Here is a 17548-nt window from a genome sequence, read left to right as displayed (position 1 = left end):
AAGAAGGCGTGAGATTGTCCAGCACCGGTTCCTCGAAACCGAAACAGTATTTCGTCGATACTTTAAACTCCACGATGAAAAACTCACTGACAGCCGACCAGTACGAGATCTTGAAGAACATCGAAGACTTGGACCATCGAGAATCGTCGGGCAAGGGACTCGCGTCGCAAGTTGTCCAATGCATCGCCGGTCTTAGCTTCATTAGATGCTTGGGCATCTTCATCTGGCCCCTTATTACCAATAATTTACCTTCTCTGATCGGCCTGCCGTCTATTCCGAGTTTCGGCATCCTGGGACGTTCACTGGACACGGAGAGTCAGGTGCAGGAATTCTTCGGGATGTCGACGAGATTTCGAGAAGGAGCTGCTGGAGAGAAAGGAATCGATCGAGAATATTCTGCTGGACTGGTACAGGAAGCTGGTCGAGGACAAGTTTCAGACAGACGTGGGATTTTTCAAGATAAAAGGCTACGGGAACAACGAACTGGGAATCAGTTTCTCCGGTTACAGAGAGAGGCAGAGGGGCGAAACTGAAGGACAATAAAAACCTTCCCAGTATACTGACGATCATAAGCGACATAATGGAGGAGGTGCTGGATCAGCGGCCGGAAAGCGAGAAGCTGAAAAAGGAGAAGGAGAAGAAAGAAAGGAGTATAGACGATTCGAGGGAAAAGCGAGATGCAGTTTTTGAAAAGACAGCGAAGAGTACGTGGACATCAAGAGATCGATGAACGACGACGAAATCATCACGATGTTCCTCGATAAGATCAAGTCGAACGATTCCGAGATAGACAAGGAGGACACGAAGTATCTCGGTTCCGAGGACGCGTATAACGCTTTCGGGGTGCTGTTCGGTACGAAATTACACGACAAACTTGCCAACGAAGCGGAATCCTTCGAGTCGTTCGAAAAGCAGGGAAACGGTCCGATCAAGCCGATGAAGGAAGTAGACATCGTGTCATTGGAATCGCAGAAAGATTCGGACGAGTTGAAGGTTCTGCCGATGAAGGGTCAGGTGGCGTACGATTTCGAGAAAGAGTCCTCGGAGGATCAAGAGGAGAGGCTAAGGCAGAAACGAGCTAAGAACTTTCTTAAATCTTTTCTAGAGAAGTACTCCGACAGACGATTGAAGGATAGCGACGTAGAGGGTTTCGAAGAGGCCGAGGACAATAAAATCATCGAGGATCGGTATAAAAAGGATGCGAGGTCGGGTTTGATCGTTCAATTGCCGCGTCTACGGGACGAAGTGGTGTCGAAAAAGATGACCAACTCGATGGTCCACGCGGGCAAAGCTTTCAAGACGAAGATGACGCAGATGATGCCGGGATTCGGACTGGTCCTATCGTTCCTGCTCCAAATCGCTCTGGCTCACGCACGCGCAGCTGCGTCCATGGCCGGAGTGATCAGCAACATGGCTCTAGGCTCGGCCATGTTCGGAATGATACGAGATTCCTTCTTCGGATCGAACAGTCATCCGAAAATTAAGTACGTTTACGATAACGATAAAACCGGGCCAGGAATCACCTGGCCTACTCGGTACGAATCCGGTTCTCATTATTATGGGTAGTAAAGCAAGGAAATCTTACGCCAAGTTTTCTAGAGTAAATATTTTAGACGCGTAGCGATTCTGATAGCCGTAGCGATAAGCGATATTAAAGGCGGATCCTGGATCTTTGGAAACGCGAAAGCGTGGCATTTGGGGTGGGTGGACCGACCTGCGAACCGGTTTTAACTAGCAAACGGTTCGAAGGTTACTAATTACGATTACGCTATGATAGAATTATATAGTTAACGCACGGAACATGATTGGTCGCGAGTTAATTAACGCGACTCGATCGTTCCAAGGTTCGTCGTTCTTTTCCCTTAAAGGCTGAATAACAATGAACGTTGTATTGGGCTAGCTTTAATTTTCTCCGTATGCGGCTGACGACGATGATCGTCGGTGCTCTTTCTCAGTCTTCCTAAAAATAAATACATATTAACATAGACATTGTAATAGCACGGACTGCAGAGACTCGATCTTAGTTAGGAACAAATGTAGCTCAGAATCGATTCGTTTCGGCGGATCTATTAATGGAAATAAAATTCGCGTCAGCTCTCGTTCGTTCGTGGAGGGTTTCATGGTGAAGGGTAACAATTTCTTCGTTCCGCTGTTCTCTTATCGATCTCCGTATAATCACTGTTCTCGGTAATTAAAGACAGCAAGTAGATGGTATATTGTAAAAGCTTTAGTTCGTAAGATTGTTAGCGATTCTCGCTAGTTTCTCGCAATTTCTACGTTTACCAAGAATAAATAAACAATTACGCTTGAGAATCCACTCACCCTGGTTTCCTTCGCACCAGCACTTCGGGCTTTTCTACGACTTTTTATCGAATCTTCTCGCCGGCGCTAATTTTTCAAGATAACCATCGCGGGATGCGCGCGAGTAACGTAATTGCTCCTGTCTAGAATGCGTCGTTTCTTACGACTTAAAAGGTAAAACGAGCAACCAGAAGGAAAAGAGCGTTATCGTAGCTTATCGCGATCGGGACCGCCGCCGGCTGGGATTTCAACGACCCAAAGGATCAACTCGTCTAGACCGTAGTGGTTCCATCGAACCTCCGATTATTCTTACCTTATTCGACCGCTTATTAACAACTACTTACAACCGGACGTTGCATTTGGACGGTAGAAAAGCGAGATCACGCGATCGGGCATCGAACCGTTTAAAAATCAGTAAATGGAACTAGTCTATCGTAATGGTTTTATTTTATACAGACGCTGTTTCTTCTACAAACATCGGTGTTTCGAATAAGCAATCTGGAAAGCGTAGCTACGAGTAAAACGCGGAAAGTAAATCAACGTGTTTATTAAACTATCAGCTACGTTAACAAAATTCGACGCTTCTCGTGGAATACGGATTTGTTAAGACGCGAAAATACGTAAAATCGTTATCCGATCGACAGCCGTGTTGCGAAGGGATTTGAAATGTCACGCCAGTAGAAGCGGTAACACCGAAGGTACTTCTCTTTCCTCTGATCGAACGGGATGTTCCTCTGACGTTTCTACGAAGAACGGTAACTCGTTCAAGTAGAACCTGAGAAAATATAATGTAAAATATTAAAGAGATAGAAATAACAGTTGTTCGTAATAGGATATCGCAACGCGCAGTACCACTCGTTTGCTTGTTCACAGTCGATGTGTTCTTCGTCGCTGCAGACGCGTTCCTTTTGGTTAAACAATGTGTTGTTCGGGCAGATCATGGGAAATCCTTTTCCCGAATCGTCGCACGCGTGAAAAATTCGACACTCGTAATCCAAGTCTGCGTACAAGCCGACTGGTTTGTCCTCGCAGGAGAAGCGGAAAGTCAGATTGTTGAAAAGATCCAAGTCGCCAGGCTCTTCGGACAAGTCTTCGTAGGTCTCTAAGCAATGTCGATCCTGCCGAGTAAATATCTTTGAATTTATCCTTAAATATGATTTTTCGGTTAAACGAGGGATCTTACAACGTAACCCAAAGTTGGCAATGCGACGACCGCGATGAACAATCCTGAAAAACAACGTCAAAGTTCATTCGCCGAATGATCCAGGAATAAGTTTTACTCACGAATGCATAGCAGAAGTTTCAACGGGAATAACGCGAAGGAAACCATGCTTTCTAAGATCTTTGTTCAACTACTTTTTGTTAAGAGTCACGATTTCTGTGAACCGATCCGATACTCGGCTGACGCGCTAGCTGTCCTCACTGACATTCTTGGTTCTTGAACCATACTACTCGAAGAACTTATCGACCCTAATGAGCGCGTAATTTCTCGAAAAGCGTGACGCTATTTCTCGTTATAGTCTAAACGATCGCTAACCGGGATATCCGGCAATTATGTAACGAATCTTCAGTAACGTTTGCTTTTAATTAGATTAAAGGACGATATACTCCATTGCGTCTTCTAACGCGGTCTTGTTACCGTTCTTCCTTTACCTTCGACATTATCGAATCGCGAGATCAATTAAATTTTGAAAGGAAGAAAAATCAAAGATCTGTTATCATTTCTCAGTGACTCTCTGGAAAATTATATCAATTCCCTAGACCCACATCGAGGAAATGACTACGCAAGGATCTCGATTATGCTCTAAATTACCAACGTCAAATTATCTTATTTATGCGAATAAAAAATTGCAACTTACAGTTTGTAGAGCGCACTAGATGATAACGAAGATTGGATGAATTTATTTCTCTTCTTAAATTTCCGAAGAATTTCAATTCTTTTCCTCCCACTCGTTGTATCGATGATAAATTTATTTATTTGGAATTTATTGAATATAATTATTTACGCGAGTCAGAATAAAGGTACCGCCGTTGTTCGCGATATTTGGTTTGTATTAACGAGTAAATAAAAAAATCTTTCACAGTGTTCGTGTTGCGAAATTACGGTAATTAACTTTGCGATGCGTTCAATACGAGGACTGTTGAGCAAATGAGGTCGTGCCGTTCCTCGGGCCTCGTGTATACGCAGCGTTGGCTGCATCGGTGAGTTGCACGGTAATACACAAGCGCAAATAAAAATTTTTCTCTCAGAATAACTCCTATTCTATTATACTTTTATTACAAAACGCTATAATTTTCTCAATGGAACTTACATTCGCACAATGTTAGTCAGCAACGTGTAATTCAATTAAAATATTCGTCTTGATTTTCTTTGGAATTACGATAATTAGCCGATGTTAATCGAGATGATTTAGCATTTCTAATAATCCACACGCTCTGTTACTTTTGCTAGAAACATTATGTAAAAATCAACATCCACGCAACGTGTCGTTCGCGTGTTTTATTCAACAGGAGGAATTTGTTTAAACTATCGCATCGATTGGAAATCTTTCTAAAATATTTTCGCTTACCAACAGATGTCACTGGTTTATAAAGAAGTCGGAGACCGTGTTTCGAGTGACTTTCACCAGCGTCGACCAATCCCAGACAGCGGTCTCGGACTTTCCTCTATCTCGCATACGTTTTCGTCAGATGGTTCCTCGACTTGGAAGACTTTACGAGAACGTGTAAATAAAATAATACTATTAATCTTCCTAATCGTAGATCGTTACACGACTGTGTCGACGTTTCGTATGAAACAATTGATTCGAATTCGAACCCGAAGAACGAGTATCGTCGTCGATCGAGAGGGAACCGAGAGAAGCGCAGCTTTGATACGCTCCTGGAAGCCGATGAACCAATCGAGCGCAACCTTTACGTCCCCATCCCGTAGAAATGTTCAGGGTTTAGAGTCCGAGAACCGCGTGTCCACGAAAGGACAGCGCGTATCAACTGCCAATGAGGGAGGCCTAACTTCTCGAGCCTCCTTTCTCTTTAGCTTCGAGCCACGGCTCAGTTTTCACGGCATCCTCATCCAGCAACCACCCGCAGAATGTCTTGAAGATATACGGTGAAACGTTCACGTGAATCTCCTCTTCTTCTTTTTCTTCCCATCTCCTTCGGCATTCCGGGCTCGCGCGCGTAAACAACAGCCACGAATCGATCGGACGAGGAATATGTGACCAGGGAACCAGGTTGTCCTAAAACCGACCGCTGTCATCGTGCTTTCGAAACGATTTCGGGTGAAGTGCGGTAAGGTACTTAATCCTAGATAGAAACTACGATTTAGCGGTTCGGATGATAGAGACGGGAACGTAAACTTTGTCTTTTTTGACAGAGTTAAATAAAATCGCGGTGGTGATTCAGAGTGGGATTCCACGTGCGTTTGTGCGTCATCTGCTAGCCTCAGTGAGTAGTGATTTCAATGCGTGGATAGAGATATACCGGTTACGCTTCTGATAGTACTTTTCGTTTAATCCTTCTTCTTTCACCGCGAGGCCGTTCGATTTCTCCTCGGCTTTCAATTCGCGTTCTCATCTGACATAAACAATGACAATTTTTCATCTCGCTCCGCATCGATTTCATCGATCACGCGAGAACGTATCCGGTTCTCCGAGAGAGATCGCATTTTTCCTAATATTACCTGGCAGAAAACCGTGGCCACAAGGGCAGCTGGTGAAATGAAAATATCCTTGGACTCGCTTCGCGTAGAACAAAAGAAAGAAAAAAACACGCGCCGAAGGTGCGTTGTTGTTCTCCGCTGTCACGGCGGATCGAAAAAACATATTCGAGTATAGACAAATATGGAATGGAAATTACAAGGATCCGCGTTATTCTAGAGACTTCGAGCTTTCCCTTGCCACGCTGTCATAGTAACATTAATTGGCTACGGAAAGTGGAGCATGGTTTATTGTATTTTCTTTGCGCATTAATTATTTCTTCCGAGATCAGAGAACGGAAAGAGTTTCCTTCTCACGAACTGAAATTTCTTCTTAATTATTCAAGGAGTCGCGGGTTTGCGCTTCTGTTTTAAATCTCTCCAACGAAATCCTCTACTTCGAATCGTTCTTTCGTCTTCTTTTCGATCGACGAACGGATCGAGGATCGGTTTCGCAACGATCGAAATATCATATGTTAACGTTGTAGTTACGTCAACAGAACCGGTGCAAGGAATTTTTCTAATGCAAGCCTGAAATCCAAGTGATTCGGTTCATTGCCTGTCGCTCCACGCTAGGGTCGGTTCACCAGAAGTGAAAGGACTAAACGTTTTCGTTTCCAGTCCGTCTATCCGTCTATTCCTCCGTACAAACTACCTATTTCCTATTATACAAGTTTACCCGGCACATTTGCCAAGGCCTGAATTGCATAATTTCACAAAATAGAATTTCAGGGCTTTGCAGCGAGTACCCGCTCGCGGTATACATTTCGCATTTATGGTCAGCTGTCATGGAAGACTCGTATTATGTTCCGAACGTTGCATAAACGTGCAGCGAAACTAGATCACCGCGCTTTTCTTTTTACCTTCTCGCTCGCTGAATTACTAGATTACTGGAACCGTAATAAAGCATGCCCATTTGTTCCTTGGGTTAGTGGGCCCCGCGAGCGTAACTTTCCAGCTTTGAAATTTCGGCCGTTTATTCCTGTTAATTTTTTAATATTTCCATCACAGCTTTTGCGTTCCTCGTTGACCTCTTTAAGTACTCGCAGATGAAGCCATCTCTCCTTTACGCATCGATGAAAATAAAAATACCGTTCCAGAGACATCGTTAGCCCACGCTTTCCTCTCGTGAAATCTGTTTATGGTAAACGCTCGCTAACGATCTAAGAATCAAACACGTAGGTTGAATCTCTATTGGATTTTTCGCGAAGAACTTTCCGCGCCGTGGAATCGTCCATCGCGTGTCGATTATTTCGATGTTCTACCCCGAGGTTCGGGATTTCGAGAAGCCGAGAGAAGAGAAGGAAGTTCATTTACGCAAATGATCGCGTACACGCGAGCGTAAGTGGCTTGCTCGTCGAACGCCGTCGATTCGAAAGAAAGTATTTGCATTCGGCCGCGCATCACGGAGCGCCATTTCACTTTCTGTCAGGGAATGCAGCAGCGATCACGTATCTCTCTCGCTTGCCAACAGTTCATCATCCCGTGGCTGGTTTTCCATAGTTTCGATGGTATTGCGAAATAATCGCGGCTTTCTGCCCGAGACACCGACAGACATCTTAATTAACGCGATAACACCGTAGAGATTTCATCTTGATCTCTGATCGCGGCGGCTGCATCGGGGAAATTGTCGTGCAGAGAGGCTGTTCGGGAAGATACGCGGATAATACCGTCTACACGCGATTCCTCGCAAAGGCGTTATAGCATGGAGGTATAATAGCGGCAACGAGGTCATTCGTCTCTTTGAAACTTCTTTGTTTTTACTGGCTTCGTAGTGCTGCGATCGCCGATCCACGAACAGATTAGTCGCGCCACCATGTGACTTGCATCTATTTAAACATATTTCAGGCATAAAGCGCGCACACGCTCGTTGGATTACGCGATAAAGTTTCTAGAGGCGGTGCGTCACGGGTTCGAGGAGAAGTAGGGAAATGGAAAGGCGAGTCGATCGTAGGGACGCGTTTCGAATCGGAGGAAGAGTGTAATTGGCTTATGTTATATATAAGCGCGTTATCTAGGCATGGATCAAACGCAGGATCAACCGACCGCGGGAAAAACTTTCTCGCGTTTCGCGCAAAACAGCTCGATTACAAAAGGATCGGTGACTAATCAAAGTTACAACTTCGGCTTATTGTTCCTGGCTGAAATTTTCATCGAGGCAACTCGCGTGGTTGTTCCGACTGAACGGGAATGAAGCGTTAATCGAGCCACGGTATCCTTTTCCTCCGCAGATGATACTTTCGCTGGTATTATGGGCTCTGGTGGTGCCTGCGATCATGGCCGGCTACGTGCCACCTGGACCACGGTTCAGGTGTCCAAAGGAACCCAAGTACGTCTATCCTTGCGAGTGCGTTCGCGGCAGCGACAGAGGACTTTACGTTCGCTGCGAGAACACCAATCTGGCGAGTGTGAGCTTGGCCTTCTCCAATTTGGGCAACGAGGGCAGCCCTATCGAGGAACTCGTTTTGTTCAAGTGCAACATAGGTAAGTTTCCTCTTCCTCGAGGATAAAACGAGTCAACTTTACCCGGATGTGTTCGAAGGTCGCTTCTACGGACCGGCTCTCTATCCGCTGGATGTTCGAGTGCTAAAGTTCGTGGATACCCCGTTGAAGTTGATCGAGGAACACAGTTTCCTCGGCGTGAACAGGACGCTGCAAGAGCTGCACGTGATAAACAGCATGTTGGAGAAGTTCCCGCGACAGGCGTTGCAAATTTTAGGGAATCTCAGCATCCTCAGCATCACTGGCCATCGAATCTCCGCTATGCCGGCGGATAGTTTCGCCGAGAGCGCTGCCGCGGCGAAAATCGAGAGATTGGAAATTAGTAACGGTATTATTTCAAGCGAAAAGAGCCGTACCGACGAAATTTGTCTCCCTGACCTTCTATTCTCCGTTGCAGGCACTCTGACGTCTTTACCCGTGGAAGCATTGACGCCTCTGAAAAAGCTAAAGAGGCTGGACCTGCACGGGAACGAGATCAAGGAGCTTAAGAGAAATCAGTTTAAGGGTTTGAGGGATACCGAATACGTGGACTTGTCTCACAATCTGATTAATAAACTCGATGGCTCTCATTTGGCCGATTTGACAAAAATGGGCTGGTGCAACCTGTCTCACAATGCTATTGCAGATTTGAAGAGGTAAGAAGGTAGGGGATAGTTTGCGAGATTGTTTGGCTAATCGATGTACCTTTTCATCGTGTATAGAGGAACGTTCGCGAGGAACTCGCTGCTGAAAGTGCTCAATCTGAGTCACAATAAGATCAGAAAACTCGACTCCAATACCTTTCGTGGCATGCGTTTCCTCGTGAGACTGTATTTAAGCGACAATCAGATAAACGACGTCGGAAGGGGGACCTTTGGACCTGTAACTAGGATAGGTACCATCGATCTGGCGAGAAATTTTATCAAGAAGATCGACTTTCAGATGTTTAATCAGTTGCAATTCGCAGAAGTACGAATGCCGTTTATTTACGTGCGCATACGACAAAGATGTATCTTTATTTATTTACTTGTCTCCCTCTCTTTCTCTCTCTCTTTCTCCAGCTGCTAGATGTGTCCGAAAATTTCGTGACAGTCGTAGAGAAACTCTCTTTCAAAGATCTGTATCTGGCGAAGATAAATTTATCCCATAACGAGATTTCGAAGATAGAGCCAGGTGCTTTCGAGAACTGCGTGAATATCACGATCTTGGACCTAAGTCACAATAGGCTAGAAAATATTTCCAAATACTCGTTCGACAGTACCACTTACGCCACGGAGCTGCAATTGAGTTACAATCGATTCACCGCTCTTAACCAGGTGTCGTTCGGAGACCAACAGTTCGACAAAACGAATCCCCGGAATTCTGCAGCGGAATAATCGTTAATTATTGCAGGTGCCGCTTCACAACATGACCGGACTGAAAGTTCTCAACGTGTCGCATAATTCGATACACTCGGTGCCACGGCAAACGTTCCCAAAGCTGTACGAGCTGCACACGATCGACCTCTCTCGTAACAATCTGTCCGAAATACACAACGCCGTCTTTCAAACGCTCTTCAGCCTTCGTTTCTTGAATCTCTCGTATAACTCGCTGGAGAAGATCAAACCGTCCACGTTTGGTCCACTGCCAACGTTGTTGGACCTGGATATGAGTTACAATCAATTGAACGACGTTGCCCGTGGTAGTTTAACTAGACTGTCGAGCTGCAGGTGACGAATATATCTTATAAAGGTTCGACTCGACGAACGAGGCAATCCGTTTTCTAAATAAAAATCGCGCCAATTTACAGGAGACTGACAGTTAGGAACAATCGATTGACCAAAATCTTCCAATTGCCTATTTCTCTGGGTAGTCTAGACTTTGCCGAGAATTGGCTGCAAGAAATACCTACCACGGACGTGTGGCCCGCGATGAACGCTCTTCTCTCTTTGGACCTTTCTACCAATCGACTAGGCGATAATCTCAAGTACGGAAGCTTCGAAAATTTGCTCACCTTGAGGTCCTTGAATCTGCAATCGAACAACATGACGAGACCACCTTGGGAAGCGCTAAGCACGCTGACAAGCTTGCAGTATCTCTACATGCAGGTTGGACGATCTCGTTATATATCGAATTGGCATCGTTCACGACTTCGCGTAATGCGTAATTTCAGGACAACCAGCTGACCGAATTGGGAAAATCCGCATTCGGACGTCTTCCGATAGTGTTCGAGCTGAACGTAGCCGATAATCAGATACAAAACGTGAGCACACGTGCGTTCGAGGGGTTGCTGCAGTTGTTGACGTTGAACCTGACGAACAATAGACTTACCCGCATCCCGAATGGAGCGTTCCAAGGTCTCGTTTCTTTGAGAACCCTGGACCTGTCTCATAACAAGATCGAAAAGCTGGACAACAAAACTCACGGGCTGCTGGACGACTGTTTGTCTCTAGAGAGAGTGAATCTGAGTCACAATAAAATTTCCTTCGTCGCGAAGAAAACGTTTCCCAACGATCCGTGGATTCCGTATCGATTGAAGGAAATAGATCTCTCGTACAACACCATGCCCGTGTTGACCTACGAGCTTACTACGGGAACGAAGAAGGTCCAAATTTTGAACATCAGTCACAATAACATCAACGAGATTCGAAGATGTGAGTATGGTAGAAGCATCGGTGTCTCAAAATTACGATCAAACGTTCTTTCGTTCTTTTCTCGAACACCGTAGACGTGCTTGGGAATTTGACGTCGTTGCAAACACTGGACCTCTCCTACAACGAGATCAACGACCTCTCCGAACCGGATATCTTCGACCCACCCACGAATCTGACTAATCTGTACCTGAGTCACAACCGTCTGTCTTACCTGCCCCTGAACAAGATCCTGCCACTACCAAATTTGAAGATTCTCGACGTGGAGTCCAACGAGATCGAGGTATTCGACGATATGTTCATGAAGATCATAAAAAACGCGACAGAACTTCGGTATTACGGTAAGAGAGAGTTACCTTATAAAAATAGAATTTCCGAAATCTCGCAAGGCTAGAAATAAACGTGGGTGATCGTTAGGAAATCCGTTGCACTGCGATTGCCACACGAGACCCTTAAAGAGATGGCTGACCACGCACACGGAAATGCCAAAGGAATGGTCGAAGGTTAGCTGCGAGAGTCCTCATTTTTTGGCTAACAAACTATTGTCAGAAGTGACGGAAGATCTGATGGGATGCGCGGATAAAGAACTGAAAGATTATCCCGACGAATTCGACATCACGCCCGACGTGAAGTATCGAAACATCGAGTAGTACGTATCCTAGGAACGACAGTAACGTTCTATCGTTCGAATGGCGTAATGGTAAATTTGTTTCAGCAACGACGAGGAGAAAAGCTGGAAAGCGACGTGGTACGTGACGTCGCGAGAAGATATCGGGGATTTCTACGCGGTGGTACGAGAATCCGGGAGCAGCAAGTCTGCCATCGAGAGGGATCTGGTTTACAGCGAGAGGTCCCTTAAAATCCAGGATCTCGAGGACCCCGGGGCAACGTACGAGTTGTGCGTGCTCGCGAGGGACTCGGAGGGGAACGTGAAACATTTCCGTAGCTCGCAGTGTCAGATATTAGCGCAGCACGCGTTCGGTTCCTCCTCCTCGAGGTACACGACCAACGCGTTCCTGATCCTAATCGCGGTGTCCTTCGGTATTCTAGCCTGACGGCAGAAGAAAACCGCCTCGCGACATCGCGCGAGATCCTTCGCGCGATTCTTTCTCGCTTATCCCACGATTAACCGTGTAAATAACGATGCGATGGTAATCGAGGCATAGATCGTGGTTGTACATAGGTTGCGTCTTACCAGTGGCTATCGGGGAAGGACGTTGAACGTCGTGTATTTATTTTTGTAAAATATATCACTGGCTGAACGATTCCACGAAATTCCCGTTCTTCTCCTTCGAATGAAATGGGAATGGGAAAGGAGTAATTGGAGAATAGGAGCGATCGAAATAGCTGATGCGCGACACGCGTGAGAGAGGAACGGTGGAAGGAACGGTGGAAGAAACGGCAGATCGAGAGGATCGAGAGGATCGAGAGGGAAGGTGGTAGCCGCAGAGCGAGGAGTAATTCGAGATCGTTAGGTTGGCTACGGCAGGTCGAGACGATTAGCGGACAATTTGTCTTAATAACTTTAGTCGACTAATCCCACCGAGCCTAATTCCTCGGGGAGCGTTGTCTCGCGGCTAATAAAGGCGTTTCTCTCGCAGGCCCGGTTGAAAAAGTTCTCAAGGAAGTCAGCCGGCTCGCGAGTCGCGCGTAGTAAGATGATTTCATTATTCCGCGTTTTATAATTAGCATCCGCGGTTATCCCGGAGGAAGAGGAACGGCTCTAGGGCTTTCTAATGAGGCCAAAGTCCCGTGGAAGTTGTGGCTTCCGCCAAACGATCCGGCAGAAAGATTAACGGCGTCACTGGCGATCGCGATCGTCCATGCGACACGTTTCCCTTTCCTTCCTATCGCTCTTCTTCCCTAACGATTATCCCGGTTTTCTTCCATCACGCAGTTTATTAACGTTCTTCTTCTCGATGCGGAAGAATTAGCAAAATACGGCGGAACTTCGCCATCCTGTCTCGTTGACGATTAACGGTACTTTGGATCGGTAAACGCGTAACGTACGCGATCCTTATCGTCGCTGCGCAAAGGAAAAGGATAACAAGTTTCCTACAAAAAACGGAACGCTTCCACTTTGGGTATCTTTAAAAATATCGAAGACGTACATCTATGCCGAAGAAAGATCTTTCCGCGGAAAGGAATAAATTAAAAGGAAAGGGAAGTGTCACGGGCCAAGGTAGAGATACACAGCTTTTCGCCTCTCGGTTTCCGTCTCTAGCCGTCTCTTTCCCACTGAAATCTTCTTATTTACGATCTAAAAGGGAGATGGGCCTGGAACAGCGATAGCGCGTTACCGGAAATGTTGGAGCCTCTCGTGCGATCGCTTTAATTATCGAATTTTTGCGAGGCAGTCTCCGAGGAAGGAGTCCAATTAGCATCGGACCGTGCCGGTCGTTACGGAGCCAACGATTTCTCGTCGCGAACGTAATCGCAATCGGGCTGCTCGTTACGAAATCCTTGGACACTTTCACCCGGGGATGGCGTGGCTGGTCGAGGTACCGTACGAGCGCGCACGATCCTGCACGAGCGAGCACGAACGCTGCCAGCGTCTATCGGAGGTAGACATCCGTTTGTCTGGCCTCGGCTCGACCATAAGGCCCCAAGGCTGTTTTGCCTGAATAAATTTATGCGCCTCCCTTCCTCCCAGTCGAACAAGAAACGCCGCGACCAGCCACGGTTTCCTTCACCCGCCATTCGACGAGCTTCCTTCGCTAATGCGATAATTAATTATCGATCAACGGCTACCCTCCCTATAAATCATCCGTCTTTTCGCTCAGCCTCGGTTCGACCTATCGATTTCCAATTACTTATTCCGGTTCGCGCGCGGTTCGTATAGCGAGCCAGTTATAAATAGAATTAAAAACGACCACGCACTGGAAGATTTCCAAGGGAAGATTTAACGCGATAAACAGGCGACCAGTTCTTCGAGCTGGCCGAACGCATTTACATAGTCTACTTTGGGCAGTGACTCACACCGCAGCCGTCCATGTAAGGCCCAGAACCGAGCGTCTCGTGGACCTACACGCGCCACGCGACGTTCCTCTACTCTTCCAAGATAAAAAGCTATCTCCACGGAAGGAACGTCGAAAACACCGCGGCCTACGTGACTGGATTTCGTGAACGACGCAAATCGAACCGTTCTTCGGACCGAAAACTCAAGGCTGGTTATTTCTTCGAGCAAACTATACTACTCGTAGGAGTAGAGAATAATCTCTCCACGTTTATCGCTCTCATCGATCTTACCGTGCCGATCGATCTCTACGTAGCAATTAGAAAGAGACTCTTACATCTCCAACTTAGCTGCATTCCTTTTGCATTGCGCGAAATTTTCTCTTCGCGCCGTGGACATTCCAAGCGTTTCCTTTACACCTGGCAAATTTTTGGGAAAAGTCGCTGGAACGTTCAGAGGTAGCTTTCGAGATCACGGTAGCGTTACGCGTTCGTTGGTTGTTTTTGTGGTCGGAATACAGGTGTGATCGGCGCGAGAGGTTAAACCGGAGGTTGGTAAAAATGCCGGTATCAGCGAGAAGGGTACCTGCTGCACGGCGCACCATCGGACGGATCTCACGTGCGCGTCGTTAAAAAGATGTTGCCCCGTTCTGCGTGGACGTCCGGCTGCGCGCGGAGCGGCGCGGCGCGGCGAGGGGCCCGCGGGCCCCGGCTGTGTCGGTGTGCGGTTCGAACTCTCCCGCCAGTCCGCGGGCCCGTCAGTGTCTCTCGCGATCTCGCTCCGGGAACAGCTCCCATTCGGTTACGTCGCCGCGTCTCTCCTCGCCGTCTCTCCCCTTCCTCCCCGTCTTCCCGGTCTTTCTACGTTCTTCTTCTCCGTTCTTCTTCTCGCCGCCTGTTTTGCTCGGCGAAACGAACGGAACGAACGCGATACGCGGAAAAGTGACCGTCGAACGCCGTGCGAGAGCTAATCATCGGGGAGAGCCAAGGACAATCCGACTAAATGAGACTTTTCCACGGTCAGAGAGGCTAAAGCACCGTGTCGTCCCTTTCTTCCCCACCTTCCTTCTCCTTCTCTCCCATTCTTCCCTTCGCCGCTCCTCTTCCTTTTCCCAATTCTCCGCTCCGAGTATCTGCGCGTACGTCGTCCGGGCACGTAAGTGGTCATGGAGGCTGGATCCCGGAGACTACTCCTCTGCTGGATATGTATTCTCGGTGTAGCGGGAGCGAACGGTGAGCAAAAAGTTCAACTACCACCAGCTCGTTTACCATTTTCCGGAAATCGGCCGTGTAGCCGGGATTTCGAGCTTCTCGAAACGTCACGTGGACAGTGGATGGCTGGCTCAAGGCCGCCGGACATTCACTCGTCCATTGCGCCATAGATCGTCGCATAGGCCTCGATCTAACGCCTTTGTGTCTATTTTCCTTCGAGCTAACGGGCTACGTCACGCGCACTCTTCTCCTCGATAGCGTGGCCGATAATTCCGCGCCACCTTTTCGTTTCATCGAGAGATCGACGAAGAAATGTCTGCTAAGCGTGCGGAACCGCTTTCGATGTTTCGAAATTGCAGGGCAACTTTTTGTCGCTCGAACAATCCTCCAGGCTGGAAAAACTAGCCTACGCGCCGAGGCGATGTTTGGCGAGCGGAAAACAGCCGGAAAATTAAGCGAGAATGCCGATAATACCGTGCGAGTGGCTGGAAACTCGCGTGATTTACGCGCGAACAATAACATTGCTCGATGAATCACGCGATCCTCTTATATATCTGGTTATTCGCCGACTTCTAACCGGCGGAGACGCAACGTTACGTGTTTATCGCTGTCCACGGGGAAAGTCGGACGTTTTTGTCGCGCCGCGGGTTTGGTAAAAAATTAATTTCATCGCGAATTGGCCGAGCCGAGGATAGAAATGGCGGCAAGTCGGAGGATTTCTATACCGTTTGATTTAGCGACCGGCCGTTTTTGCGTAATCAAACGGAAGACACATCGTTCTCGATTGCTTCCTCGTGGTAATTCGTTTCTTCGAGTTAATTCCTCGGTGCCGGCTTAATGGGTTGCATCGTCTCGGCTTGATCGATCGAGTTCGATTTTCTTCCTCGTTTCTTCGTTCCACCATCTCGGATTCTTGTCCGCGAGCCAACGAAATTGATTAGCCAACCTCCGCTCGGTCGGTGGACGTAACGAGCCGACATTCGAGCCAACTCTCCTTAGGCATCTCCGATACCGAGAGAATTCTCTCCGTCGAGGAAAGAAAGGGAACGCGAGGAGGAAAGTGATTTTCTACGCTTCCAGTTACGTCCCAACTCCGCGCCTTCTTCCCGTTTCCTCGTAATTTCCGCCTCGATACGCGCATCCTTCGAACCTCTTCCGATTTCGTTCGGAAGGTCGCGCGATGGTCGAACGCAAAGAGAAGAATTTGGTATTCCGTTGCTCTGGTTTCACCGAGGAACGACTTCGAAGTCGCGGCACGTGGCCAGAGGAACGTCGGAAAGAGAAGGTGAAATTCGACCTAACTAGATCGCTCTCGTCGCCGTGCATTCTGCATTTCTTCCACGGCTCGGCCCCGGATTCCATTCCCCGGCTTGAAAACACATTCGACCGTCGTCGGACGGCGAAGCGAAATTCCGCGTGTATCGTAAACGGGAAATAAAAAGGGCCCGGATAGAGGTATAAACCGTCGTGTCGTAGGAAAGTACGCGTGGTCGCGGCGACTCGATATCGTTCCTTATGGTCGATAGCCTCGGTAGAAGGAAATGAAAAAGCAGCGATGGAGCACGAGGCAAAAAGCGCTTTCAATCGCGGGCTAAATCGAGTTGGCCGATTAAAAGGAGGCGGTCGGAGGCCGGAGCGATTCGCGGCCGAGATGAAATAATAATCGCGGTGGTTTGCAGGGCTGTGTCGTGCCGCGGATCGCGATGGAACACCGGGAAAAGCTGGGAGAAATTGCGAGCGCGGTTAGAAGCTCCGGCGAGAAAGGGAAAAGATACCGGCAGCCGGAAACGGTATCTCGGTGGGTTTCGCGATCGGCTGAAACACGTGGCAAGGAACGAGAAGGAACGAGAAATAACGAGAGTACCAGGGTCGAGCAGTGACGTAGCCGTGGAACCAGAAGCCCCGCTGGCGTCTTCGTCCCTCTCTTCCGAGGCTGCAACCAAGCAGCTCCAACGAAGCTGAAACGAAGCTAACGGAGGAAAAACGAAGGAGCAGTATAGCGTTGCACCTTAGCGATCGTCTAGGACATTTCTAACCAGCGACGCGAATAAGAATTCCTATGGAAAAGCAATTAGTCGATGCCGGTGGAAGATGACGCGGAGAAGGAGTTGCTCGGATATCGAAGATATCGGTTCGGGAAGAATTTGTAACGTTAGTCGGAGAGCGTGACAAGCTCGTTGCGTATTTCTTGGGAAAGATAGGGGGAAACGGTGAAAGAGGGAGAGATAAAGAGAGTGGAAAGAAAGGGAGAAGATGGGATAGCTTGGCGTCC

General features: G+C 47.6%; 2 protein-coding genes across 2 annotated transcripts; one reads left to right on the top strand and one right to left on the bottom strand.

Moving 5' to 3' along the window:
- Positions 1-2970: 2970 nt before the first annotated feature.
- On the bottom strand, positions 2971-6914 carry LOC143220620 (uncharacterized). The gene is made up of 8 exons (XM_076446239.1): positions 6890-6914; positions 6678-6781; positions 6397-6529; positions 5785-5857; positions 5026-5054; positions 3485-3528; positions 3154-3419; positions 2971-3076 (listed from the first exon to the last, which is right to left on the bottom strand). Exons 1-8 carry the CDS (start codon positions 6912-6914, stop codon positions 2971-2973), a joined length of 780 nt encoding a protein of 259 aa, XP_076302354.1.
- Positions 6915-8229: 1315 nt separating this feature from the next.
- LOC143220619 (uncharacterized) lies at positions 8230-12164 on the top strand. The gene is made up of 11 exons (XM_076446238.1): positions 8230-8482; positions 8541-8828; positions 8898-9135; positions 9202-9448; positions 9541-9795; positions 9872-10188; positions 10269-10566; positions 10632-11112; positions 11187-11450; positions 11527-11758; positions 11825-12164. Exons 1-11 carry the CDS (start codon positions 8230-8232, stop codon positions 12162-12164), a joined length of 3213 nt encoding a protein of 1070 aa, XP_076302353.1.
- The last annotated feature ends 5384 nt before the right edge of the window (positions 12165-17548 follow it).

Source organism: Lasioglossum baleicum, unplaced genomic scaffold (genome assembly GCF_051020765.1).
Source record: "Lasioglossum baleicum unplaced genomic scaffold, iyLasBale1 scaffold1294, whole genome shotgun sequence".
NCBI lineage: Eukaryota > Metazoa > Arthropoda > Insecta > Hymenoptera > Halictidae > Lasioglossum > Lasioglossum baleicum.
This window is presented reverse-complemented; position numbering and strand designations above follow the sequence as displayed.